Source organism: Stylophora pistillata, chromosome 4, assembly GCF_964205215.1.
Source record: "Stylophora pistillata chromosome 4, jaStyPist1.2, whole genome shotgun sequence".
Lineage (NCBI taxonomy): Eukaryota > Metazoa > Cnidaria > Anthozoa > Scleractinia > Pocilloporidae > Stylophora > Stylophora pistillata.
The window spans coordinates 9,961,132-9,989,075 of NC_142522.1; the positions used below are offsets into that span (position 1 = coordinate 9,961,132).

At 39.2% G+C, this 27,944-nt stretch overlaps 1 protein-coding gene, 2 long non-coding RNA genes, 1 other non-coding gene and 2 pseudogenes across 7 annotated transcripts in view; 1 reads left to right on the forward strand and 5 right to left on the reverse strand.

The window, feature by feature from the left end:
• The window catches only part of LOC148732394 (uncharacterized), a 6,669-nt pseudogene extending 1,316 nt beyond the window's left edge, over window positions 1-5,353 (forward strand). The window contains exons 2-4 of the transcript XR_015999555.1: window positions 824-907; window positions 1,418-1,504; window positions 3,354-5,353. The product of XR_015999555.1 is annotated as an uncharacterized LOC148732394 (transcript). The remainder of the gene's footprint in view (window positions 1-823; window positions 908-1,417; window positions 1,505-3,353) is intronic.
• Window positions 1-8,708, reverse strand: part of LOC148732384 (uncharacterized) — a 94,057-nt gene extending 85,349 nt beyond the window's left edge. For 2 of the 3 annotated variants that reach the window (XR_015999568.1, XR_015999571.1), the window contains exon 1: window positions 8,530-8,708. This is a non-coding gene — a long non-coding RNA (uncharacterized LOC148732384). The remainder of the gene's footprint in view (window positions 1-8,529) is intronic. The other variant, XR_015999575.1, reaches the window with a different exon arrangement.
• On the reverse strand, window positions 5,105-7,271 carry LOC148732395 (uncharacterized). Its single transcript, XR_015999598.1, has 2 exons — window positions 6,925-7,271; window positions 5,105-5,655 (listed from the first exon to the last, which is right to left on the reverse strand). It is a non-coding gene; the product is annotated as an uncharacterized LOC148732395 (long non-coding RNA).
• On the reverse strand, window positions 6,701-6,773 carry LOC148732396 (small nucleolar RNA SNORD24; annotated as a pseudogene).
• On the reverse strand, window positions 7,391-7,464 carry LOC148732397 (small nucleolar RNA snR60/Z15/Z230/Z193/J17). The gene has a single exon (XR_016000898.1). It is a non-coding gene; the product is annotated as a small nucleolar RNA snR60/Z15/Z230/Z193/J17 (small nucleolar RNA).
• A 1,568-nt stretch (window positions 8,709-10,276) lies between the features above and the next one.
• On the reverse strand, window positions 10,277-27,036 carry LOC148732398 (uncharacterized). Its single transcript, XM_088758684.1, has 3 exons — window positions 26,612-27,036; window positions 12,089-17,147; window positions 10,277-11,383 (listed from the first exon to the last, which is right to left on the reverse strand). The coding sequence occupies exons 2-3, from the start codon at window positions 17,095-17,097 to the stop codon at window positions 11,350-11,352; spliced, it is 5,043 nt and encodes a 1,680-aa protein (XP_088614810.1). The 5' UTR covers window positions 17,098-17,147; window positions 26,612-27,036; the 3' UTR covers window positions 10,277-11,349.
• Between the last annotated feature and the right edge of the window lie 908 nt (window positions 27,037-27,944).

Here is a 27,944-nt window from a genome sequence, read left to right on the forward strand (position 1 = left end):
TCCTGCAGGGTTGGGGTAGGAGACGTTAATTTCCCACACACGAGATTACTGTGTGATGGATGTCCTCCCCTGGGGTGGGATGGGTGGGATATAGGGCGCACTTAATTTGGAGCCTCGCTCTGTTGTGCGACCCTCACCACACTCTGGTGAAAGTGATTAAATCAATTAAATCATTATAAGATGACCATCCTATGTCCAAAATCATTTCTTTTTCAATCTGATCTGAAGGACCACAACCATCTCTTTCCCTGATAAATTAGCACAGTAACCTCTCTCTTCCATTTGACACTTTTTTTTAGCAAGGAACCATTTAAGCTGGGTACAGAATGGATAATCACTCCCATTCTGAAATTTCCAAGTAACATTGAATTCATTTTGTACCTTCATCGAGGGTGTACTTTATTGATTAATAAACAATTCATACAAACTTTCAGCACCCGGTTAGCTCAATGGATAGAGCGCTGGACTGTTGTGCGGGAGGTCGAGGGTTCGAGCCCCGGCCGGACCAACACTCAGGGTCTTAAAATAATTGAGAAGAATTTGCTACCTTTCTATAACATCAAGAAATGGTTAGATATTCTAGTCTTCTCGGATAGGGACGAATAAATGGAGGTCCCGTCTCCTGTAGGGTTGGGGTTAGAGACATTAATTTCCCACACACGAGATTACTGTGTGATGGATGTCCTCCCCTGGGGTGAGATGGGTGGGATGGGTGGGATATTGGGCGCACTTAATTTGGATCCTCGCTCTGTTGTCCGACCCTCACCATACTCTGGTGAAAGAAATTAAATAAATACAATAACACAGCAATGCTATGTTGCAGTTACAAATCCAAATGAGAGTATACCCCTGAGAGACGTGAGAGGTTCTGATGATAGAGATGCAGGCTCAACAGAAACTGTAGAAGGTAGTGACTACTAATACACAATATTTGACTTGTGTATCAATATTTGTGTATCATACAATCTACCGAACAAGCCTTTTGGAGAAATGGACCAATTTAGAGACATACATTTCTTGACCACACTTCTCTTTGACTGATCTCGGATAAGCTGAAATGTGTAGAAAGCAAAATTTATTTCATTGGTAGGATAGAAACAAAGAATGAAATATGCTCTTGATTTTTGACATCTTAAGTGGAAACTTAAAAATGTATGGAAAAGTAGCAATAGAAAATACTGATCCTGAAACCCCTAAACTCCCAGGATCTGATAGTTGATTCTTCCCTCAAGCTTCCACAGAATTTCCCTGTAGTTTAGTTCAGAGAATTTGCTGTTAGATTGAGGTAACAACCTCTACCTGTTAAGTTTGTATTTTCTCATTACTGTGCTGGACTCTATTTATATTAGAAGTTACATGTTAATCACTTCTGGGTGTCAAGGATATTTAAGTGGTTATTTGTTTTTTTCACTCTCAGATGCACTAGAGGCCGATGACCATGAGGAGTGTCTCACTGGTAGGCTTGGACAAGACCTGCAGCCAAAAACTGATTTGATTCCAACAGGTGAGGTGAACATCCCACTTTTGTTAGACAAAGTTAACTGCCTTGTTTACTCTGTAAATGCATAGATCACATGTTGAGTTTGCCATCATGATGTTGTATTTCTTCTCTCACAGGCACTCTCCTCCTCTTTCACTCAGCATCAAAACTGATTGACATATCATGTAAAAAGGGCTCTATTTATGTGAAGAATAACAGTTTCTACCGCACTCTTAAGTCATTAACAGCCCCCCCCTCCCCCATTCAATTTTAGCTAAAAGTTCATTAAATAACACTACATTGTTTTTTTTTTTTTGTTGGAGGGGGGAGGAGGGACAAATAGGTTGACTTAACAGGGACAATTAAAAGAGACAAAATTGAAGTAATGTAATAAGGGGTTAAAAAGATCAATTTGTCAACAATTTTGTCACAGATTGTGGCTTGGTGTGATGAGAAATGCACAACTATAGCCTCTTGAATGGTTGGTAAAATGAAAGTGTCCCACAAGGATCGATTTTAGGACCCCTTTTTTTCTTATTATATGTAGACGATTTGCCCAATACTTCCAGCTTACTAACATTTCATCTATTTGCTGATGATACTAACATTTATTTCTCTAGCAAAAACCTTAGTCACCTTGAAACAACCCCAGATCATTAACTTAAATCTGTTGCTGAATGGATGAAATGTAATTGATTAGCACTTAGTATTTCTAAAACTAACTATATTCTTTTTCATTCCAGTAAACTTAAACCTAATCAGTCATTAAGAATCAAAATTGATGATGTACTTGTTAAACAAGTTGAATCCACTAAGTACCTAGGCATAACATTTGATTCTAACTTAACATGGAAAGTCATATTAATGAGCTTTGTTTGAAACTATCCAAAACTGTAGGTATCTTGTCTAAAGTGAGACACTTTGTCAACAAAGATAGTCTTGTCATGCTTTATTACTCCCTTATCTATCCATTCCTCACTTATGGCATCCATGTCTGGGGTTTAACCTTTCCCTCATTTCTAACACAATTATTTATTATCCAAAAAAAAAAAACAATCAGAATAATATCTTTCTCTGAACAAAAATCCCATTCTGAGCCTCTGTTTAAATCCCTCAATCTTCTTAAGCTCAATGATGTTATTGAATTACAGATCCTCTCTTTTGTTTATAAGTTGTCACATAGACTGTTACCCTCTTGTTTCAATAAATATTTCAAATTTAGATCTTCTGTTCATTCCTACTCAATGAGGCAATCATGTAACAGAAATCTTTATGTAGCCTCTGTTAATACTACTCAATATGGCCTACCGGGTCCCTAAAATTCACGGGTCCTCGCCTTTGGAATTCCTTACCTACAAGTATTATTAATTCAAATTCTCTTAGAATATTTTGCAAAACCCTGAAGAACTCTATGCTTAATAGTTACTCTTTTTAATTATCTACTTTAGTGCATGAAGTAATACTTTTTATTAAAATAAAAAAAAATTATTCTTCATTTTGCCCTTGGTAATTAACTATATCTTATAATTAGGGTCATCCACTAGATTAGCCTTTGCTATTTGGATGATCCTAACTAGCTACCTACTCTATTGCTAAATTTTTTCTCCTTATTCCTTTGCTGTACTGTGTTTAGTTGCTATGTAAATTTAACGTGTATATCTTGTAAAACCGAGCTGAGTTAAATAAATCATCATCAAGTAAACTCATACCCTGTAGTGTTCCAAGACTACCAAGATTAAGTTTCCTTCCCAGCAAAGATTGTATTCTTAATAATACATTCTACTAGTACTACAAAATAGGAAATTTTATGTTACAACCACACTAGCTCAATTACTAGTACTCTTATTAAGACTGTTTTCCATTGAACTCTTAGATTGTAAAGTCTCTGAAATGCCACAGCTGTGCAACCATGACAATCAAATACTGTTGCACTATGTGCAGAGGATGCTGGATCCCCTAGAGACACCAACAAAAAAAAAACTGGCGTTCCGTTGTGCAAGTCTTGAAAGTTTCAGAGCAAGACTTGGACCTGATAGAAATTGACTACAAAGCAGGAAGAAGTCCAACAGTTAGTCTCATTGCTACTCTGTGCACCTTTTCAAAAGTGCCCTCAATGGGAGACTTTGTAGAAGCTCTTGCTGCTTGTAACAGGTATGACGTGGCCAACGATATTTGCAACTGGCCATGGGATCTACGAACTGTACAACGAGGGAAAATTATGCAGCAACCTTGTAACAGCAAATCAGTAAGCAACTAGCTAGCTAGCCTGATGCATTTTGATCTATTGGCTACCAAGGAAAAAAAATTGTACAGAAATATTACAGTAGTAGGGTGAGGCACGAGTAGTCCAGTGGTCAGTACGCTGGACTCAGGGCCAGATGGCCTGGCTAAGTCATGGCTGGGGCTTGACGTTGGGTCCTTCAGCAAGACACTTCACTCACATTGCTTCATCTTCTCAGAAAGGACATCTCCTGCACCTATCAATTGGTTAATTTCGGCAGGGGACGTTAAAGAACTCACATCACGAGATTACTGTGATGTGGTCTGGCCTGTTTACTGGGAATGGGGGGAGGAGGCATCTGTATAAAATTTCTCTTTTAATTAATTGTAAACTGCCGCCGGCGGTCTGGAAAAGTCCCCTGCACAGTGTTGTAAAGTGCATTAGAGCATTTACATGGAAATGCGCTATTGAAATCGATATATATTATTATTATTATTTAGTAAATAATCTAACCTAGTCTGCTGCAGTATGTGCAAGGGAAACATAACAAGCAGGTCATAGTAATAACCAGGGCTCATGAAACTGCAACATATAACTTTTGCACAGAGGCCTCTTGTATCCCAGTATGGTGAAAGACACAGAAAATGAAGTGATTAATTTTCATGAATGCTCAAAGTCACAGTGGATAACATTTCAACAACAAAGTAAAGTTACAGACAAACCTTTAGAATTATCATATTCTCAACTTTAAAAGACAAGTCAAAGAGTCGCACTCTAACTTGCTGATGGCAATGTTGTTTTAAACAGCAGACATTGCCCTGTATGATATCATGCTGCTTTTATTCCAATCCTTTTTAAAGAGACGCGCTCAGTATCAATTTTCTCCTATTAGGATCTTTTGTATTAAAGTTTTACACTTCATATTAATAAAAACCAAAAAAAGTAAAAGAAGAAACAACCAAACAAAAAAGATACAAAATGCTAAACAAAGCAAAAACAAAAACAAATGAACCTGCACATAACAAAAACCAAAAAGGAAAAAAATGGTAACAGAACATGGTACAGTAAGTAACATTAACATACTTGTTAAATCGCTATTGATCACCACAACAACATCTGGGTTATGTTTCTAATATTTTCAGCCAAAGAGTATCATTGGGGTGCATATTTAATATTTTTCAGGACTTTATTTACAGGTGGTGCTATTTAATAACCAGCCAAAAGCCACATCACTTCAAATTTGGACTTTTCAATAGCCAACCACAGACTTTTGTTGAGAATCTTTGATCAGACTTTGACACCCCATAGCATTGGTGTGTCAATTAAGTTTCATGATCAAAAGAATTATTTTTCTGTTATAAATGGTAATGCTGGTAATAAAATTAATTACTTTAGACTGAAAGTAACTCAAACAGAGATCTTTATTGTTCAGGTAAATGTATCTTTTTTGATGTAACATTTCTCACTGTCTTGAGTGTAATGCATTTATCAATACAATGGTATATATTTTAAAAACAGTAATTCTAAGAACTGTGTAATTTAGAAAATTTTTGTATCTGTGCCATTCTTTCAAGGTTTGTAGATTTTTATTCCACTTGCAATGTCAAGTGGTAAATGTTGAAGCTAATGAAAAATAAATTCTGGTTCTGGAATTAGTGCCTGCTTGAACTGTATCACTAATGATCCCAGTATGCTGGAAGCTCTTACTTTCTTGTCCTTTTGACAACAGATGTAAAAGTTGGGACAATGGAAAATCAGAACAGTTGTAATACAGACAGGACTGTACACTACTGTCAACAATACACAAGTAGTAAACCATACAAAGACTTTTTGGAACATTTCATCATATCTGCGAATATTTCAATATACCAAGTAAGTAGAAATCACATCCAAAGTCTAATTGGAAGACATTCAAGTTACACAGCTTTTGTGTCCATGGTTTTTTAGAAGACACCTAGGAGAGAAGTTAAAGAAGATTATGAGCCGGGGAGTAAGATTTTGGTAATGTTAACAGAGTTAGGAACTTTGATTTTATTAGATGAAAGCCTCAGTATCAAAGTAGTCTTCAGAAGTAAACATCAGTGGATTATGACTGAATATACATAGTCATCACTGGCTTTCAACTGTGGTTTTAAACATGAGGTACAATCTTTCTGACTAACATAAACACCATTGATCCACAACCTTTTCCAATGTTGTTTTCCAATGTTAACAATCAAGCATTGGTTGACAATGGTGCAAAAATAATCATTTACTTAATAAATTTCTCAAAAAATTAATTTTCCATCTTTTTCAATATTTCCACAACAAATTCAAGCTAAGTAACTTGTTGGACCAAGAAAAACAATTGAAAATAATTTCACATTTTTTTTTTAAACTTTGTAAAGCCAACTTTACAATAGAGCTCTATGCTATGAGAGACAACTGCTGAAGTCTCCTAAATTTTTATTTCTCGTTATTCACCCCCATACTATCACTTCAGTATATAGAAAGGCATCACAAACTTAATATGTATAAACCATTATAATAATATTCAATATTTATATTGCACATTTTCTTTAAGACTATAATCAAATGCACATTACAAACATTACAATAAATACAAATTAAATAAGAACCATTTACAATCACTATGAAATCAAAGAAGAAAACTGTACAATTACAATTGAGGAGAAGAAAAGTAATTTGCAGAAAAAGAAACTAAATGAAAATCTAAATATAAACTAATTGTACTAACAAAATGCCTTCCTGAATAAAAATGTCTTAAGTTTCCATTTAAATCACTTTTGGTGCAAGCAGATCTAATGCCTACAGGAAGACTGTATTATAATACTCAAACAAGACCATTTGAAAGGATAAAACTAGGGAAGAGTAACAAAAGTAAGATCTATCGTCAAACCCAAGAACTCTAATCTGTTCTTGTCAAAGCTTCCATCAATTGGTTTATTTTCACCTGCACGCCTATAGAACATGTCTGAAACAGTCTCAGTCTACAAAGTGGCCTCAGTTATTTTGGTGATATTTATCATCAGTTATGTTCAAGAGTAGCAAATAAATAATGCATTATTGGCCACATCCATAATTGGGAAGCAAAATTCTATAATAAACCATACATTATGCTAACACAAGTAACTCACAGAATCAGTATTTTTTTTTTGAGTCAAATTTTTATGCATGCCAGTCATGAACTAGGAATCTGTAATAAAATTTACACTTATATTACCACTTAAGTGGCTCAGCCTCTTTATGTTCTGGTCACTGAACCTCTCCTGCTAGTATTCTAATCTTCCATGAAAGCAGATATAAAATAATAGTTAAAACAAGAAAGAAAAATGACTGGTTAAAAAAGAGGGTACAATTGAAGCCACAAATTAAAGAGATTTCAAGTTTCAAGATCATAAGATGTACAAAACAATTTGAAAACTGGATACAAGTTACAAGAAGTGCATCAGGTAAAACCAGATTTTCTAATCAAGTCACTGGGTGACTTTCTTATGTCCTTATTCTGGAGGTCATCACTTGCACCAAACTCGACAACACAAAACATTGCCACCTAGTTCACCACACACTCCTCACCTCAGAAAAGTCTACTTGGTTGGGTCTTGACAACGTACCTACATGTAAGACAAGTAACTCATTGTTAGACACTGTCAGAGAAAGGAATTCTGACTTTTTCAGTAATACCACTAAGGTGGTTTCAGATAAGGGCGAAGTTTATCGTCACCATCAATCAGCTGAACTATGAACTCATCATGAACCATACCAAGTAATGCAACAACTTGTAAACTTCATGGCTAGCCTCTCAAAGGCACAAATTAAGAGAAAATCTAAGATGACAATTGACTTAACCATTGTGTTGTAAGCAGAGAGAGCATTATTTACAGCAGTCTAAAATATCATGCTTTTTCCTCACCTACTAGTAACACAAATAGAAATCACAATAAGCTGTGCACATTTCTTATGTACTCTGCTCCCTGAAACAAAAACAATTAGCTTCAATTAGAATGAGGCAAGCAATTGTTTGTTAGACACAATAAAGAAACTTGGGGAGTTTTTCAGTCAGACCTAAAGGGCAGTTTCAGATAGGGGAAACACTATTCTCACCATCAACCAGCTGAACTACATGTATGAACTTGTCACAAACCATACTAAACAAGACAACAACTAATAGACTTTCTTTCAATACATGGGGAAGGGCCAGCCTCTCACAGGAGCTAGTTAACACAAAATCTAAGATGAGAAATAGATGAGATGATGAGAAAACTGAACCACTTTGTTGCACATAATTATATAGTCGTATTTACAGGGGCTTAACCATTTAAACCCTTACATTGATATTCATAATATTCTACCAACTGTTCTATACACATTTCCCCTGTTGCTATCAGATAGAATTTGTTTGACAGTCAAGAGCTTCTCAATTAGTGATCATTTTTCTTCTTCTCATGACCTTTACTGGGGAAAGGTGATACTGTAAGGGGAAATTAAAAGCCAATCATTCTTAGAGGTTAAAGGGCTAAATGTCATTTAGATGTTATGTACAGGCTTTTAGATCAAATTATCACCTGCCCAAATAAAACCACACAGCGCTTTACAAGTTCCTCCAGTCAAAAACTCCCCGAAACAAAACCAATTGTGTGGTTCCAGAAAATATCCATACCCCCCACGGAAGATCATTGGAAGTTCTGAGGGGGAGGGGGGTTCAAGGGCAGTAAATTCTGAGGGGTAGGGGGGTTTCGTGGGAAACTAATTTTCCAAAGGGTGATGAACCATGTACAAAACATTGAAAGCAACATATGATCCATCTGAAGCGCAAAAACATACTCACATACGTTGTTTTGAAACAAAAGTCAGTACTCCTGGCCATTGAGATAAAGTGAACATTATAAGCTTTAATGTTTCTGTTTTTCTTTGAGTTAGCTACCGCTACAACCTCCCAAAGCTAGGAACGGAGTCAAAACGATTTAAAATGGCCGTCTCAATTGGAATCTCATACCCAGACTTCCAGCTTTGTCTCGTTTTCGTCCTCCCAACACTTCCGTTCACTTGAGTATCGCTTTTCGCTACAAGGAATGTATATGTTTAGGCTCAAATTAAATGTAAACCTACCTCACTTGCTGTGTATTGTCGTTTCTGTAGTTCTAAATGGCGAATTTGAGCGATTTGGTAGATTTTGCGTTCACTGTTACTTTACTGTCTCCTTCTTATACAGTAAAGTATACAGTATATTATTACACGGCTCGGGCTGTCAGAAGGCCCATAACTAAAATCAGCCAATCAAATTGCTGTATTGCCGGTCAATATTCTCTCAGTATTGGACCGGGCACTGTCCCGAATGGTCCCAAATGATGCCGCACTTGTCTCCCTTTGAACTTCAGTCGTATAATAAATCTCTTATTAACCAAGCTTGGTCGGGACCGTACTAGAAGAATATTGGCCCTCAAACCTTTTTGTACGGACCTCGCTGCGCTCGGTCCGTACTGTCAAGACCTCGGGCCGATATTCTCCCAGTACGGCCCTCGTGCTTGGTTAATAAGATATATGTAACAGTCAACGCAAATTCTACCAAATCGCTCAAATTCGCCACTTAGAATCACAGAAACGACAATAGACAGCAAGTGAGGTAGGTTTACATTTATTTTGAGCCTTAACATAGACATTTCTTGATATAAGTTTACAAAATTACGACTCTTCAATATTCTCCCATACATTTCTTTATATTTCGAACAAACGACCGGACACGGCCGCTTGTGTGGGTCCCCTGTGTGAGCACTTGGTCCTCTCACATCTTCAGACCTTTACGCGAAAATTCTCAGCAATGCACCGGTTTATGTTCTAATGATTGTTTCAGCGTCTTGGATCACGTTTCCACCCCCTTCCAATGTAAAATAAAAAAAGCCATTCATATTCAGTGGAAACAGCCCACTCTGAAACATCTATGTTATCGTGTCAATTTAAAACTTTCTCTGTAATTGTTTACATTCTCGTGTTTCTTTTACTGTTATGTGCAATAAGCATTCTGTGTACGCTGTAAATTCAACTTTGTACTTTATGTGAATAAGAACTAGTACTGAAGATGACAGGAGAACTGTCGAACATGCATGTTTTTAAAACCTAAAATGTTGTGTATTTTCTTAAAAAGTTCTGATAAACTTTGAATGTCACATTATTCATCACGCTCAACTTCACATTTCGTTACTTCATAGTTAGTAGAGGGGACTAACTATGGCGAGCAGCGACTCGAGTCGTTTGAGCCCACGGTTGAAATTCCCAAAAGATTAGCGTTTTAAATGTAAAATTTATATCTAGATAAAGTTTCGCCCCAGGATAACAAGGTGTTTCGGTGGCCTTATGGTAAAGAGCAATGCGGTAGCTGACATACTCAGGGTAGCGACGTAGGTGGTTCAAATGCGACGTTCTCATGTATATTCTTAGTTTGTCTTACCTTTTCATCTCTATTTTCTTTTTTTTTTTCGGACACAGTAATCATTGTCCTGGATGTGTACATTTAAAAATAGAAGTATTGATGCCATAAATGAAATATACGCTGCAAGACATAAAAGTGTATTCGGAGATTGGGCAAACTTTAATTTATTCAAGATTATCATTGGCTTCTTTTTCACCCCAACACTATTCTTAGCAACAAAGGTCGCCATTTCGTTTGTTTATCACTCGCCAAAAACTATCAAATGCATTCAAAAGCCTAAAATAGAAAAAATTTTATAGGAATCGACCGATTGAGCGAGCGAGCGAGCGCCATTCATCACATCATACTTACAACTCGCTCTTGCGCACGCGCAATTCTCGAGTTAAAAAGGTCTTACAATGACTATCTTCTACTCAAGATGCCGGAAATTCAAATCTAACCGATTACAAGAATAGTCCAGTGACCTGTTGAACAAAATTTGATTTTGATGATGGAACATTCTAATTGAATTTCTGTCCCCCTTATTTGATATATACGACTGGGATCAGCTCCCCTCTTGTAACTAGTCCTACAAAGGGGTCTACAATGACTATCTTTCATTCGAGATACTGGAAACTCAAATTTGACCGAGTACGGTCAAAAAAAAGAAAAAAATGGCAGTTGGATGGACAAAAATTACATTTTTGGCCCCAAGATTGATATTTAGATGAGGTTAACTTCTGAAGTATTCTAAAAAGTCTACAATGACTTGCTGAATAAATGAACGACACCTTTTCGAAGAATCAGTCCCAAAGTTCGTTCCAGTCTTTCAAGGCCTCTTCTTTATAAAATGAAAATATATCTTGTAAAACCTCCAAAAAAGTTTCATTACACTAAATATCTATATGAACAACTGTTTTCTTTAAAAGAAAGGCTAAAGAAGGTTATCTGGCTCATAAATCATAATGAAAACCTTTTTAGATTATTCAAATGTTAATTATTCCCTTGGCTGTATATATCTACCATGAAGGTCCTCTCACGAAGATTACTACAGACATCTAAATGACAAGGCGTGCCCGTCTGCTAAGGAGAAAGCCCAAAATTCTATTTTATAACTGCTTAACTGAAAAAATCCTTCTGTTATATCATGCGATCACACGAAATGTTCCGTTTCATGCGGTAGAGGCAAAGATTAGGGTCTTGACTGAGAGTCAGCTTTGTCCCGGAAACAGGATTTGCAAATCAGTCGTGAGCGTTGGAGGTTATGTCTTCTTTCCTGTAAGATAATATTTACAACTTGAGTAAAGGTACGTGTTAATCTTGAATTACTTCCTCAGTAAATTAATTGTTTAATTCAATAAGTTTGTTCAAAAAATTTATGCTGCTACGACTGACAGGTTCAGTCGCTGTTAACTTCGGATACTGTAGATGCCTTTGGCGAGGAGTTTCCACGCAGAATTTGAGATAATTTACATGGAGAAGCTCGCCTTGAAGTTAATGCCTATCAGTAACTCATTGCCTGTCGTTATTGAGCCAGTCTTCATATTGTCTCCTTCGTCTTTTCAACAATAATAGAATACATGGCGGAACTATATAAGATACAGCACAAATCCTCTCTTTACCGTAACGAGCTCACATTCTTTGCATGAAATAAACGAGGTTAGATGTGTGAGAGGACCACTGAATTTTGCTTTTGTGTCCTTGTGGCTTTTTTAAATCTTCCGAACTTAAGAAAATGCACTTCAATGTCTCCCTTTACACTCCTCGCACTCGATGGAAAAGCACAATAAAAAAAAGAAAAAACGCCGCGAAGAGTCCTCGCTGACTTCTTCCAAGATAGGTGATTTCACACTTAAATTCTGTTTCCTTCTGACATGTTATAAACAGTGCATTTAGGCCTCGGAAGATTCCCATCCTAAGTGTCATTTTCATTGCGGTTTTTTTTTTAATACAAACTTGACTCATTTCCTTAAAAACCTACCTTAATGTGACATTATCTCCAATCAGCATGAACGGAGCCCATTTCTCCACTTCAGGAAAGCCGTTATTTCTCATCCACTTTCGGACCTCGTGAAGAGACTCACTGGCACTCTTACCACGAAACAAGAGTTCGTAGAAACTATTCATGAACTGTTCTGTCGATTCGTCGTTCAAGGCCCACCGCGCCACTAACACCGAGCGAGCACCGGATCCCAAGAACGCCCGAGCGATTCCAATGACTCCTTCGACTTTAGTCTCTCCGCGTCCACTGTGACAGCAACTTAGAACAACCAGTTTAGCTCGAAGTTGAACTTTTGACACGTCAGCCATCGTCAAGAGGTATTCTTCTTCTTGTGGAATAGCATTAGTAGTACGAACAGGACAAAGCGCGATTTCACCTCTCTCGGCATATCCGTGAGCAGCAAAATGTATCAGCGCAACTGACTTCATCTGTTCAATAACCGCCTCTTTTGTTGCATATCTCCCTAACAATGGGGTGACGCCAAGCATTTTTCCAATCATCTCAGCTTCTCTTCTTGCACCTGGTAATGGCTGGAGGATAATCGGTTGCCCCTTGTAAATCACTTCGCTCACCTCAGGTTCACCCACTATGAGAGCCCCACTCTGACTGTGGTAGTTAGGAGGACTGTCCTTAATAAGTTTGAGGGTGGTCAGAGAAGGAGCAATACGGATCCTGAATTTTTCAGACAAATATCTTCCTCCTTCGTCAATTAAGGCTGCAAATGGCACTTGGTACATGCAGCTATCAGGGACAATGATAATTTCAGGCTCGTTCAATAAATCGGCCACGGGAGCGACGATTATTTCGTAGCCCAAACGAAGATTTTTTTCCATATTATTGTGTGTTAAAGGCGATCGGTTGACATCATCAGATGATGTTAAAACACGTTCGTCATTTAAAGAGCGATCTTCGCAAACATCTCTAGGTAGAATGCCAAAGTGGAGGAAATTTTCCAAAAAAAACACTTTCAGGTCAGTAACTGACCCGGCATTTCCAAAACGATCTGAATCCAATCTCTTTCTTCGGAAATGAATCTCTCCGCTTGTTTTCAGAATCCAAATCCGTGCATCTTCATCATCAACCGAAAGGTAAAGACAATTACAGCTGGCTTCTCCTTTTATAATATCATGGATTCCACACCATGATCGCGGATCGCCTGAAAACTGCAACTGTTTGGCAGAATATTGAGATGTCATCAAGTCCGCTAGAGCTCTTGCCCGTCTAAGTTCTTCAACGTAAAGAGCATCTGTAAACTTTCCGCTAACAGAGAGCAATTTAATGAGCGTGTCATAGGGAAAGACGCCATGCTTCTCCAACAAAGATATTTGGAAGTAGTCGTTGCCTTTTACAAAGTTTCGCAATTTTTCAAATTTTGCAATAGATTGAAAAAGATACGAAAAAGCTTCTTCGAAATTAAACTGTGCTAACATCAAAACTGTTAGACCGCAAACAACTTTAAACTCCGTCATACTATCTCCAATGCCTTTGCATTTTAAGAAAGCCTCGCGAAAATACAATTCGGCTATCTCAAGTTCGCCTAAGGAATGAAACAATGTTCCTAAGTTTCCGTATAAAGCTGCTTCTCCCTTTTTGTCACCAATTTCCTTTGCAATTGCCAGCCCTTTCTCAGTGAAGTCTTTAGCCTTTGTGTATTCGCCGAGAGAATGGAACAATGCTCCTAAGTTTCCGTAGTCAGCTGCTTCTCCCTTTCTGTCGCCAATTTCCTTTCTAATTAAAAGTGCGATCTCCGTGTATACTTGAGCCTTTCCGTATTCACCGAGAGAATGAAACAATACTCCTAAGTTTCCGTAGTCAGCTGCTTCTCCTTCTCTGTCGCCAATTTCCTCTCTGATTAAAAGTGCCTTCTCGATGTATTCTTGAGCCTTTTTGTATTCACCAAGCGAGTCAAACAATGTTCCTAAGTTTCCGTAATCAGCTGCTTCTCCTTCTTTGTCGCCAATTTCCTGTCTGATTGCCAGCGCTTTCTCGGTGTATTCTTGAGCCTTTTTGTATTCACCAAGCGAGTCAAACAATGTTCCTAAGTTTCCGTAGTCAGCTGCTTCTCCTTTTCTGTCGCCGATTTCCTTTCTGATTGCCAGCGCTTTCTCGGTGTATTCTTGAGCCTTTTTGTATTCACCAAGCGAGTGAAACAATGTTCCTAAGTTTCCGTAGTCAGCTGCTTCTCCTTCTCTGTCGCCAATTTCCTTTCTGATCGCTAGTGCTTTCTCGGTGTATTCTTGAGCCTTTTTGTATTCACCAAGCGACTGAAACAATGTTCCTAAGTTTCCGTAGTCAGCTGCTTCTCCTTTTCTGTCGCCAATTTCCTTTCTGATCGCTAGTGCTTTCTCGGTGTATTCTTGAGCCTTTTTGTATTCACCAAGCGACTGAAACAATGTTCCTAAGTTTCCGTAGTCAGCTGCTTCTCCTTCGCTGTCGCCAATTTCCTTTCTGATCGTTAGTGCTTTCTCGGTGTACTCTTGAGCCTTTTTGTATTCACCAAGCGACTGAAACAATGTTCCTAAGTTTCCGTAGCCAGCTCCTTCTCCTTTTCTGTCGCCAATTTCCTTTCTGATCGCTAGTGCTTTCTCGGTGTATTCTTGAGCCTTTTTGTATTCACCAAGCGACTGAAACAATGTTCCTAAGTTTCCGTAGTCACCTGCTTCTCCTTTTCTGTCGCCAATTTCCTTTCTGATCGCTAGTGCTTTCTCGGTGTATTCTTGAGCCTTTTTGTATTCACCAAGGGAGTGAAACAATGTTCCTAACTTTCCGTAGTCAGCTGCTTCCCCTTTTCTGTCACCAATTTCCTTTCTGATCGCTAGTGCTTTCTTGGTGTATTCTTGAGCCTTTTTGTATTCACCAAGCGAGTGAAACAATGTTCCTAAGTTTCCGTAGCCAGCTCCTTCTCCTTTTCTGTCGCCAATTTCCTTTCTGATCGCTAGTGCTTTTTCGGTGTATTCTTGAGACTTTTTGTATTCGCCAAGCGACTGAAACAATGTTCCTAAGTTTCCGTAGTCAGCTGCTTCTCCTTTTCTGTTGCCAATTTCCTTTCTGATCGCTAGTGCTTTCTCGGTGTATTCTTGAGCCTTTTTGTATTCACCAAGCGAGTGAAACAATGTTCCTAAGTTTCCATAGTCAGCTGCTTCTCCTTTTCTGTCGCCAATTTCCTTTCTGATCGCTAGTGCTTTCTCGGTGTATTGTTGAGCCTTTTTGTATTCACCAAGGGAGTGAAACAATGTTCCTAAGTTTCCGTAGTCAGCTGCTTCTCCTTCTCTGTCGCCAATTTCCTTCCTGATCGCTAGTGCTTTCTCGGTGTATTCTTGAGCCTTTTTGTATTCACCAAGCGACTGAAACAATGTTCCTAAGTTTCCGTAGTCAGCTGCTTCTCCTTCTCTGTCGCCAATTTCCTTTCTGATCGCTAGTGCTTTCTCGGTGTATTCTTGAGCCTTTTTGTATTCACCAAGCGACTGAAACAATGTTCCTAAGTTTCCGTAGTCAGCTGCTTTTCCTCCTCTGTCGCCAATTTCCTTTCTGATCGCTAGTGCTTTTTCGGTGTATTCTTGAGACTTTTTGTATTCACCAAGCGACTGAAACAATGTTCCTAAGTTTCCGTAGTCAGCTGCTTCTCCTTTTCTGTTGCCAATTTCCTTTCTGATCGCTAGTGCTTTCTCGGTGTATTCTTGAGCCCTTTTGTATTCACCAAGCGACTGAAACAATGTTCCTAAGTTTCCGTAGTCAGCTGCTTCTCCTTTTCTGTCGCCAATTTCCTTTCTGATCGCTAGTGCTTTCTCGGTGTATTCTTGAGCCTTTTTGTATTCACCAAGGGAGTGAAACAATGTTCCTAAGTTTCCGTAGTCAGCTGCTTCTCCTTTTCTGTTGCCAATTTCCTTTCTGATCGCTAGTGCTTTCTCGGTGTATTCTTGAGCCTTTTTGTATTCACCAAGGGAGTGAAACAATGTTCCTAAGTTTCCGTAGTCAGCTGCTTCTCCTTCTCTGTCGCCAATTTCCTTTCTGATCGCTAGTGCTTTCTCGGTGTATTCTTGAGCGTTTTTGTATTCACCAAGCGACTGAAACAATGTTCCTAAGTTTCCGTAGTCAGCTGCTTCTCCTTTTCTGTCGCCAATTTCCTTTCTGATCGCTAGTGCTTTCTCGGTGTATTCTTGAGCCTTTTTGTATTCACCAAGGGAGTGAAACAATGTTCCTAAGTTTCCGTAGTCAGCTGCTTCTCCTTCTCTGTCGCCAATTTCCTTTCTGATCGCTAGTGCTTTCTCGGTGTATTCTTGAGCCTTTTTGTATTCACCAAGGGAGTGAAACAATGTTCCTAAGTTTCCGTAGTCAGCTGCTTCTCCCTCTCTATCGCCAATCTCCTGTCTCATTGCAAGTGCTTTCTTGTAATATTCTTCAGCTCTGTCGTATTCCCCAAGCGACTGAACGATTGTACCTAGGTTTCCGTTAATGGTTGCTTCGTTATCTCTGTCGCCATTTGGCACAGTGATTGTCAGTGCTTTCTTGTAATACTCCTCAGCCTTATTATATTCACAAAGGGAACAAAATAATTTTCCTATCATCATGTAACATAGCGCCTCTTTTTCTTTGTCTCCAATACTCCTTGTTATATCAGCTGCCTTTTGATAGTATTCTCTAGCCTTTTCAAATTCATTTTGTTTCTGATATATCTGTCCCAGTACTAAGCTTAGTTTCCCTTCCTTAACTGTGTCACCAGAGGCGTGATGTATGATAAGAAGTTCTTTCGCGTACCTTTCTGCAGATGTGTAATTAGAGACCTTGTATGCGGCATCGAACATTAGCATATTTGTTGCTTGGTAAACCAGGGAAAACCAGTGGTATTCTTTTAATCGTGCATTAGAGGTTAGAAAGATCAACCATTCTTCGCCTAACTTCATGGCTTGTAAGCCACGGCTAGTGTTCAGAAGGAAGGCGACAACACCAAGAACTATAGCGGATACCATAAGTCCTCCTTCGTTGTCCATTACCACCGTTTTCCAACTTACTCGATTGAATCCAATGTGACAGCGTCAATCTGAGGATTTTTAAATTGAACTGGGTTAGATTCGCCGTTTGCAACCACTCGATTAAATATTATTTAGATAGATAGCTAGTTTATATGTAAAAAGCTTGCAGCTACTGAGCTGAATTGCGTATTTAAAATATAGTATAAAATATAATATAATGTAGTAAAATGATATATAAAATAATATCTTGTAATGGCGAGCATAATATAATAAAGTCCTAAATAAATAATAATGTCCTATAAGTATAATGAAAGCTTGAACTGTTAAAATATATACAACGCCATCGATCTCATTTACAAAACTCACCGTTCACTAAAATTCGTTGTTAATACATGATCTTACAAAAAAACATTTTTTGAAACGCTTGTTGTGAAACGTGTTATTACACAATCAATAATAACAAAAAAAAAGACAAATAGATAAAATAAATAATCGGTAGAATGTTAGCTTATACACGCGAGTGAATTATCTAGAGGAATTTAGGGCGTACGTTTGGGCTGAAACATCCTGTGACACATAGAAATATGCGACACGTGCTCCGCAAATAGTGGGTGTGGGTTTAATTGCTAGGGGCTAATTGGATTAGTCTGGGTAAGGACTAGTCTGGGTAAGGATTAGTTTGGTAATAGAGATAACATGTTGTAATTGAGGGCATTCGGAATAGACATTGAGATCGACTGAACGTAGATTGTACGGAAATTGTAGAGGCGTATGCGGATCGTAAATAAACTTGATAAACCAGAAAGATACAGTCCTGTACAGTCCTGAACAAGCGGAACGCAGAGATTTTCCTTAACGCAGTGGAGAATTCTGCAAGAACGCTCGGTCTTACATTTGGGAATCGCAAAACGCCTTTTATACTGGAGATTATAACAGGACGGCCGTGACGATTGAAGCATTTTACGTAAGCGATTTACTCGTGAAATATGTTGATTCTGAAGGTGGGTAACTCACTACAATTTCCAGCGATCCCAGTAGGATAATTGGCCGGATGTATTTGGCTTTTCTTGACTTTTAGTAAGTTGGCTATATCAACTAAGTTGAAATTGTAAATTGGCCACCGTAACGAGTTAAAAAGCTTTTTAAAATAGCTCAGTATTTAACTCGTTACGATGGCCAATTTACAATTTCAACTTAGTTGCTGTTACCAAATTACCTTGTTACCCCCACCCACGCGCAGCACCACAGTTTCTTTGGAAACTTTCACCCTTTAGTCATTTGCTTGACTTACTCTGGTCAAGAGATGTGCTCTTGGAAATTTATAATCTGTTGCTCTCGAACAGTCGAACCGTTATAGCCGTCACAGTATGAAGCAGTCGGTTGACAAAGTCCCGAATTTGTTTCCCCCAAATCACTGTAATTTTCACCTCTATTAACCAGTCACTTCTATTAAACGAACGTGGTCATCTTTGAGTGAGTCCCAACAGAGGGTCTGGATGGGTTAACTGACAACTGACAAATGGCCAAACTTTTTAACTGACAACTGACAAATTGCTGAAAAACTAACTGACAACTGACATTTGTGGTGGGCTTTTACTGACAACTGACAAAAGCCCGGATCGCCCAAAATATCCTAAAAAATGGATGTAAAATAAGGACAGTTGATTTATTTTGTTCAATTAAAGTACATTTTCTATTACATATAAATAGGAGTACTCCAGAGTGTTAATAATTACCGCATGTGCCATCCACATCAAGGTCATGTGTCACATATTAGTTATATGATCATTGAACCCAACTCGATCGTCAACTTACGCGATGGCCGTGAATGCTGGTATTTTAAGAGCTGTTGTAAACTTTTGCCGAATTGAGTCGGAAACGGCATTTGAGCGTCACAGAAGCCGCATTCCTATCAAAGATGTTAAAACCGTACTGGCGCTGAAAAAGCACCTTACTTCGTTCCTTAGTCTAAAGGAGTTGTCCAGTTAATATCGCCTCGGAGATTTTGATGTGCAACTTTATCACATGGCTCCGAAATCAAGCGGCAAGAGCGATAATTTCACGTTAACTACGGACAAGCAATGGAATTTGGAGCTTCCGACCATGCTGGCTGGAACAGGAAGCGAATTAAACGGTATTGTATTGGAGTGGTTTGGTATTTGGTATTGGTATATATATATATATATATAAGTTAATAGCCTACTCTTTTTTATAAAACGCCCACTCCATTGGATGCCGACTTATAAGCTCTGTCAGAGTTTTCTCATTCTTTAATTCATGTAGATTATGTTTTATGTAGATTATAATGGCATAATTAATATGACTGTGAAAAGTCAAATCTTATAGAGTCGCAGTGATGCGACTGACTGGTCTTATTTCATGATTTTTGTCTGCTGGGCATATTCTGGTTTTGTGTGATTTTAGAGAGGTTCTTAGCTGGCTCGAGTTACATTATGCAGCATTTGTTACGTACCTCATGGCTTCACAGTAATAATCGCAGTGATATACCATTTTGTTCTTATCGCCTCCTTGATAACTTCAAAAGTGATGAATTCGGAAACTCAAAGCCGCTAAATTCGGAAACTCGAAGCTTGTCAAGGTTCGCCCTTCTTTAGAAAAGCCAACCTCAGTCTGGGCTGCAAGTGAAAACATTCTGTTGTGTGCAAGGCGATGCCCGGAGAGGAATTATACAAGTGACATTACGGCACTGCAATGGAGTTGGCATTGCTGGTACCGGTGTCAGACTCGTGACCTACCCGACTGGCATTTTGAATATCATATCTATGGAAGTTCTCGAAGAGCTTACTTTGCAGCAGGCGGCCTTTACCGTCGTTTGCGACCTTTCAAGCTTAGAAGTTAGCCAACTTCTAAAGAAAAACTCGGAGTCTTGTAGAGAAATCAAAAGACTGTGAATTTGAAGACGGGATAGCGTTCACTGACTCGGGGCATCGAACCGCCTCCCGGTTAGCTCAATGGATAGAGCGCTGGACTGTAGTGCGGGAGGTCGAGGGTTCGAGTCCCGGCCGGACCGACACACAAGGTCTTAAAATAATTGAGAAGAATTTGCTACCTTTCTATAACATCAAGAAATGGTTAGATATTCTAGTCTTCTCGGATAGGGACGAATAAATGGAGGTCCCGTCTCCTGCAGGGTTGGGGCAGGAGACGTTAATTTCCCACACACGAGATTACTGTGTGATGGATGTCCTCCCCTGGGGTGGGATGGGTGGGTTAGGACAGCAGGTCCACATCAGCTATTACAGCTGCCAATTAATCAACCTGCTTAAACAAAGAAATGAACTTCAAAGGTAAAGTTCTTCAGTCCTTCTGAGAAAAACGTTAAAACCTTAATGGGCTCTGATCAGGAAGAAGCAAGTGAAGGAACGGATGAAACGTGTTCTTTTACGCAAGTTCATGGCATCTGTTCTATGGAGAAGGCTCTATTTATATCGGATGTGGCTACAGGTTGCATTAAACTAGTGTCGGGACTCAGTAGTACTGTGTCGTACTCAGTGGTACTGTGTCGTTCTTAGAAGTCTTAGAAGTGGTCCTGTGTCGTTCTTGGAGGTCTCTATAACAGTTTTAGTATCGGAGCCCAAAACATAGAGAAAGCACAATTGTCTCTTCAAGATGCCGTAGACAAAGTATCAAATGTAAATGTCAACATCACAAAGACCGTTTCTGAAGTGAGACAACGGCACAGTATAAAGGAAACCACAGCAAAAAACGGTCCCGAAGGAACTCTGTCTCATAAAACTCAAGTCTCACTTAAACTTCTTGTAGAAGGAATGCACCGCCTGCACAACAGCATAGCCTCAATTAACAACGATAATCTCCAAGATATTGAATTGAGCACATTACTCAGAGTAGTTGTGGAGAATCTACATGCAATTTCACATTTTAAGCATGAGACCTTCACCGCACTACAGTATTCCCAAGACTTTGGATTAATTACCAAGAAGTAGTCGAAGAGAGTAACGAAATGGGCAGCCAAGTATTTTACTCATGAAAAATTCTACTATCTTGTCCCTCAGACCAGCACGGAGTTTGCAAATGTAAACTTCATGCGACCTCTACCTTCAGTAGAGATCGACCCCGAGATTGAAAGTGCTATGAAAGAATTTATGGAAAAGTATCGTCCCTTGAGGCAGAGGACAGTTCGGGAGGAAACTACCAAGGACAGGGCAGGAGCTCTACCACCGGCCGTCTACACGAAACAACAAGATTCAACCAAAGTGGACTTATTGGCGGGACTAGGTAACGATTTTAACTCGGGAGATCAGTCAGTAGGGTTCAGCAGCGACAAAGGCTGAGCTGTTCAAGCTACTTCGGAAGGTGGGGATGTGACAGATATCACATTTGTTGATGACCGTATTGTTGAAGTGACAGTTGCTGAGGTGCGAACACATGCAGACGAATATGACACAGACTCAGAAAACGACTTTTCTGACCAAGAGGATGAAGATATTACCCCAATTACGGTGTCTAGATCCGGGCGGCCATTTCGCGCCCATTTTCGCCTGGATTTCTAAGGGACGCTTTCTCCAATAACCTAGTTGAAAAGTAGACGAAAAAGCGTTCCTTTCCGATCATTTCATCGGAGCCAACCGCAATCGAAGCTTTGTAAAACAAAACATAAATCTAATATATTGTGTTAGAGGACTTTTCACAAGTTTGTTTTCTTTCTGATGATCTTCTTGTGTAACACGTGCCTACGAAAAGTCAAAATTTTGGAGAAACCAAGAAAGCAAACACAATGCGCAGTAAATTTTTAGAAATCCTCTTTTCCAAAAAAGCTCCATTGAAAAAAGACTAATTAAAGAACTTATTTCCGATGAAAAAAGCGATAGCTGCATATTACGTTTTAACTCAAAAATCAAGATGAAAGATAAACATCGCAAAATATTTACGCATGTGTGCAAATGAGCCTGTAGATCATATTTCAAAAGGGAATATGCAAATTTGTCCGTGGGTGAAGAGATCTCAAGTTCCTTGGAATCTATCAATAGGAAGCAAGACTAAAATGGCCAAGAAATATTTCGGGACGACAGATTTACTCAAAAAAGTTTTTTATTTGCTGTTATTAGCGAAAAACGTACGAATTTCTTAAGTGTACAAAGCCCACGCGGTAAAATTCATCATGCTTAGATCGTTGTTTACTTACCTTGATGGGGTTTTGCTAAAAGCAGACCCGCGGCCCGCGGCCCAGTGGCCTGGCAGCCCGAAGGCCCAGCGGCCCGCAACGGCCTGCGACCCGGAGGCCCAGTCCTGATTTTCCCCAGTTTTTTTTGTCCAGCAGTAAATCCACGAGCATGCACAGATCTGCATCGGGTTTGGGTGTGCAAAATGGATGACAGTGAGCTTGAATTCGTTTACCATTTAATCATTTGAATCCTTGTTTCTGTTTGTTGCATGTTATTCAGAAAAAAACGTTTTGATTCTCTGCTCATTAGTCTCTACAGAAACCGATAGCACAGTAGAGGACTTTCATTACGATGTAGGTTATTTTTAAACCATACTTTGAAAGTGAAAATATCATAACAACAAAGGAAAAGAAAATATGAACCAAGGGTAAAATTGAAGCACAACACAAACAAGAAAATTTGAATCTCTTGATGGCGGGGTTTGATTTTTTCACTTTTCGCCATGATCGAAAAGTACTCCTTTTACTCCCGAAATAATGTACCATATTTCTTCGCAAACCTCGAATAAGGAGCTGCCTCCTCGATGTCCGACAGCGTAACTTCGGCAAATCGATCGGTCGCCCGACTGAGAAGCAGAGTTCGCTTGTTGACCTTAGTGACAATGAGATTGCAATCGAGTAAGTACCACTCAGAGACTTACCCGAACACAGAGTTTCCTTAGTAATTTACAAAAACTTTCAATGAAGTGTTCAAATTCTGTTACTTACTAAAAATTGTGCAAATTTAAGAAGTGCCCAGCCTCGAATAAGGGCCCACCGCCCTTGAGGACCAACAATTTAATAAGCGCCCAGGGCGCTTACCGTATTCGTATGAATACGGTACTTACATCGCCGGAAAGCAATGTTTGAGAACACGCTTTCTTTTTGGGGTGGAGTTCCTGTAAATAGATCGACATGTCTCTTTATAGAAAAGATTCGCAGTTCACATATTGCATTACTTATGATATTTTCACTTTCAAAGTATGGTTTGAAAATAACTTTCATCGTTTGATAATGAGAGTCCTCTATTGTGCTATCGGTTTCTGTAAAGAGACTAATGAACAGAGAATCAAAACGTTTTTATCTGAACAATATGCAACAAACCCTCATTGTCGATCTGTGCATGCGCGTGGATTTACTACTGGACAAAAAGACTGTGGAAAATCAGGACTGGGCCACCGGGCCTCCGAGTCGCAGGCCGTTGCGGGCCGCTGGGCCTTCGGGCTGCCAGACCACTAGGCCGTAAGCCGCAAGCCGTGTGCCGCGGGCCACTGGCCGCTGGGCCGCGGGCCTGCTTTTAGCAAAACCCGCCTTGATGGCCAGAAATTGCGCAGCGTTATGTTGAAAATTCTGAAAAAACTTCGATTTGACGCAAAATCTTCTATTAAATAATACCTTTTGGACACTATTTTACTCGAACATAACATTTACCGGACCATCGAGCCGTCAAATTGTCACTAGGCCCTGCTCGAAGTCCGAAAGTTCGGTTTTACCTTTACGTTCATAATTCGCATCGCCTTAGAGAATCGTAGTGTCTTTGACTCGAGAGCTTATTCTGTCACCTTTAAGACCTTGATATCCATTCTTTTCCAAGCAGAGTATTCGATAGCATTGTTACTTTACATTCTGAGTTCCGCAAGGTCTAACTCGATCGAAAATGAACGAAAAATCCGACTTGAAAATTTTGAGGGTCGGCCGCGCGGACGCCATCATTTCAAATTTGATCATTTAGTGAAGACTCGTAGAATAACGCCCCTCTAGTACCCTCTAAAGCCATCAAAATATATGCGCGAACGACGGATTCTGATTGGTTTATTCATCTCCAAACAAAGAGGAAGTTTGGACAAAAACTCCACTTAGTAGGGGAGGTAGGGGGAAAGCGTTTTCGCGCGAGGCAATCGCGTGGCTCAGGCGGTTACGGGCGGTTCAGGTGTCAATGTGTTAAGTGGTTGCAAAGGAATGTTGCGCACGGGAAAACAGAAGTCTGCGTTCAGAAGAGTCGTAACTGACTTAAACAATGACTGAAAGTCATTTGAAAGATCCTGTTTCATTCCAGAACTGCCCGAACTGAGAAAAAGCAGCTCTTATTGTATCAGTTTTCGACTAAATTTTCAAGTTTACGCTATAAGTGCTTTTCAGCCCAAATTATAGTCGGAAATTAATAATAAACTTGCCGAGTTAATCATTAGCAGTCATTTAACTGACAACTCACAAATGGTCGAAAATTTAACTAACAACTGATTAATGGCCAAAATTTGAACTGACAACCGATATTCATACCCCCCCCCCCCCCCATCGAGACCCTCTCAATGGCCTGTTTGTATTGTCTTCCACCTGTCTTGAACGCGCGCGGCTATTTAAAGCGGGAGAACCAAAATAAAAGTAAGAATAATCTTTCAGGTAAAATTTAATCCATGTTTCTTTCCCGAAATCAACTTAGTAGAATTTTTGAGCGAGTCTTTGTGGATGAAAGGGTCAATTTTGGCTTAAAATGGCGTTTTTTTTGTCGTTTTCGTCTCAGAAAATGACGTCATTTTCTGAGTTTTGGTCGGATTGTAAAAGTCATTCCTTCGCTCGATCTTTATATCACTTCCTGTTCCTGTTAAAGTGTATATGACACAATCTTTTTTTAAGTATTTTCCTTTCTTAATATAAGTAATAAATGAAAAATGTTTCGATAATGCGAAAAAAAAAGAATTTGGATGATCTTTTTGCGGCGGAAATACCGCCAATTTCCTTATAAATGTGTGCCGGGAAACTGGGGACGATGCTTGTTACGTCACAGTGTTTGATAACATCGCTGTCGCGCAGGCGCCTCCTAATCTCTCTTGCTCTGGGCTTCGAATGTGCGAGTGATTTAACGCTAATTTTCGACCCGCACTGTTTATTTTGGTTATGTCTAGCGATTCGGAAAGTAGTGAGACTGGATTCTCCAGAAAGTATGTTTTAACGTCATTTTGGCCGCGCGATCTCTGGGACAATTTCATGATGAAAGTAGCGCGCGTTTTGAACGAAAAAAAGGGGTTTCAAAATATTCTCAAGATCTTAAAACTTCACAGTCGTTTTCCTTACATTACCAAGGACCAGAATTAGCGGGAAAAAATTGTGTCCTATACACTTTGAACCCGATGTGTTTTGGTCTTATTTCGTGAGATTTCTCGTAACTGGGAAAAGCCAATGTATTGTGCTGGTCAAATCGCTGTGCCGAACTGAAATGACTTCGGAAATTTCTGTATTTGAGTTAAAAAAATTTATTCATATATCTGCTTCCGACCATCAACAGTGGTCTTATTTGTTTAAACTTCACCGAAAGAGTATACCAGCGCGCATGACCAAACTTCTCACTTTGCACAACAGTTCCGGTAAAATTGAAGAACAGCTCCCTAAAATATCTGTCAGCCAACAGTCGACCGACAGACGGTGAACGAAACATAGAAAACACAACGAAAACACAACCGAAACACATCGAAAACACGAGCTCCTGCAATTTTGCGAGTCTTTGAAAAAATTTACCCCTATTAACAAAACTCTTCCAATTTCAGCAGAACGAAATGTGTCAGTCATATACTACACATCAAGTTCACATAAATGACAATCGATATACCCAATAATGCCTCACACTGGAAATTTACCTCTATCGCCTAGTGTTTGTCAAAATTCATTTTGAGGCAATTGTGAACGTTCAAACTTACCAAGACGACAGTCCATATACGCGTTTCTGAATTTGTTTTCATTGTGTTTTCTGTGTTTCGTTCGCCGACAGTTGGCCGACTGTCGGCCGACAGAAATAGTTTGGGGAGCTGTTCTTCAATTTTTACCAGAGTTCCTACAAAGAACTCAAATCGCTCTTCAGGTTATTTAACGAAGAAAATATTCCTTATTCCTTTATTCTAATGGCGTTAAACTTAACTTAACATAATCAACCACTACCCACAAATAGCATAGCTAGTCTCGGCGGGCAGTGTGTGGACGCTAGAACATCTTACATAGATTTCGGTTCAACAAAAGATTCAATAAATATACAAGAAACAGAAATTAAATATTAAATCATTAATTGAAAAGCAGAAATGACAGTATGAGATAAAAATACAGAAATTGAAACAAATGACAATAAATAGAAGAATACATAAGTTATACACTACTATTAACTGGATTTAACTTTTGACACATCATTGATTATTCGTTCTACGAATAATCTAACTTCCCAGCAGTTAACCAACTGACTAATTGATTTAAACGAATTCGGTTCAGTCGCCCACATCAACACTCTATTCGTTATTACTCTTTCTGGCATTTGGTTTAAAATCAAAGGACAACTGCCTGACAAACATACAGTTCTACTACAATTACCTTCGGTTATAAGTTTCTTGAAATCCAGATAAAAGCAATGAATACTGAAGCTCTACTTCCCTGAAAAAAATAACAAGTTGTTACATTTACTAGTTTAAACACAACACACCTACCATGTGGAGGGAAACACTCTCAGTATTATTAAAGTCATAGACACGTAATCATGAAACTGAAATGATAACTCCCTGTCGTAAAAGTTTTCGTTTAAACGCTGGTCGGGAAACGAGCCCGCGGATAGAAGACCGGATTCGATGAAAAGCGAAAATCGAGCTTAGTTTTTCTTTTTTCTCTGGATCTTTATGCATAGAATACTTCAAGGAAAAACGGAAACAGCGCATATACCCCATGTCCATATTTCTTAGGCAAATTTTCAGTATGTACATACTTCTAAAGCAAATTTTCAACAGCGAACCCGGGGGCGCTAATTCCGGTTTGGTGTCCGTTCGAAATCAGCCCACTTGGAGCCATCAGATTTAGTCGGAGAAATAAAGTTCAAGTGGATGATTTTTTAAGCGTTAGATCTACGCAAGTGTTTACCGAGATATCTTTAAAATATATCAGATTCTCTGGATCTTTTCTTTTGACTCGTTTGTTACCACTGGTTTACTTCCTCCATAATTATTTAGTCGACCACAACGTTAATATTGGAGATTCATCGAGAAGATAGCTCTCTGTATAACAGGTCACGCTTAAAACATTTCGAACTGAATTAAAATTGATTCATGAGTTGCAAAATTACTATAATACCGAACAAACTGAACAGACAGTACTTACCGTGTTGTCCGCTTTAGAAAGTGAAGGTCAAGATCTTGCCGCAGAACGATACAACACGTGACCATGATGTTTGTCTTTCAATCACCCCTTGTTGAGGGTCCCCAATAGGTTTATCGGGATCCGGGATTTTGCTTATTTGAAGGCCGGGATTCGATATTTTGAAGGAAAAGGGGGACGAGATTCGGGATTGTATTTTGGACCGGGACACGGGATTTGGCGATTTTAACAGGCGAGAATCGGGAAATGTCGCTTTAAAGAAACCGTGATTTGGGAATTTTAGAGTCTGAAATATGCAAAGAAAATCAAGCTGTCATCTTAGCTAACTCATCTTATTAACGTCGGAAATGGTCGGAAATAGCCGAACAGTGACCTAGTTGACATCACGTTTTCCACGACCCTATCACGCTGCTCTGTGACCCCTATGATGACCTGTGGTCTATTTTCGTGAACCTTGGACACCTTGGCCGCAATGATGGCAATGTCTTTGTGATCTTTGTTATTTTTTGACCGTGATATTTCTGGTGTCAAGTTTATACAGATCCTGATCGGTGCGCGTGGG

Excerpts from the sequence above, each read along its gene's own strand:
- LOC148732398 (XM_088758684.1), bottom strand. The coding sequence starts at position 17,097 with ATGGACAACGAAGGAGGACTTATGGTATCCGCTATAGTTCTTGGTGTT. Across the intron at positions 11,384-12,088 it reads GGAGATAATGTCACATTAAG|GAAAGAAGACATAACCTCCA; the intron begins GTAGGTTTTTAA and ends ATTATCTTACAG.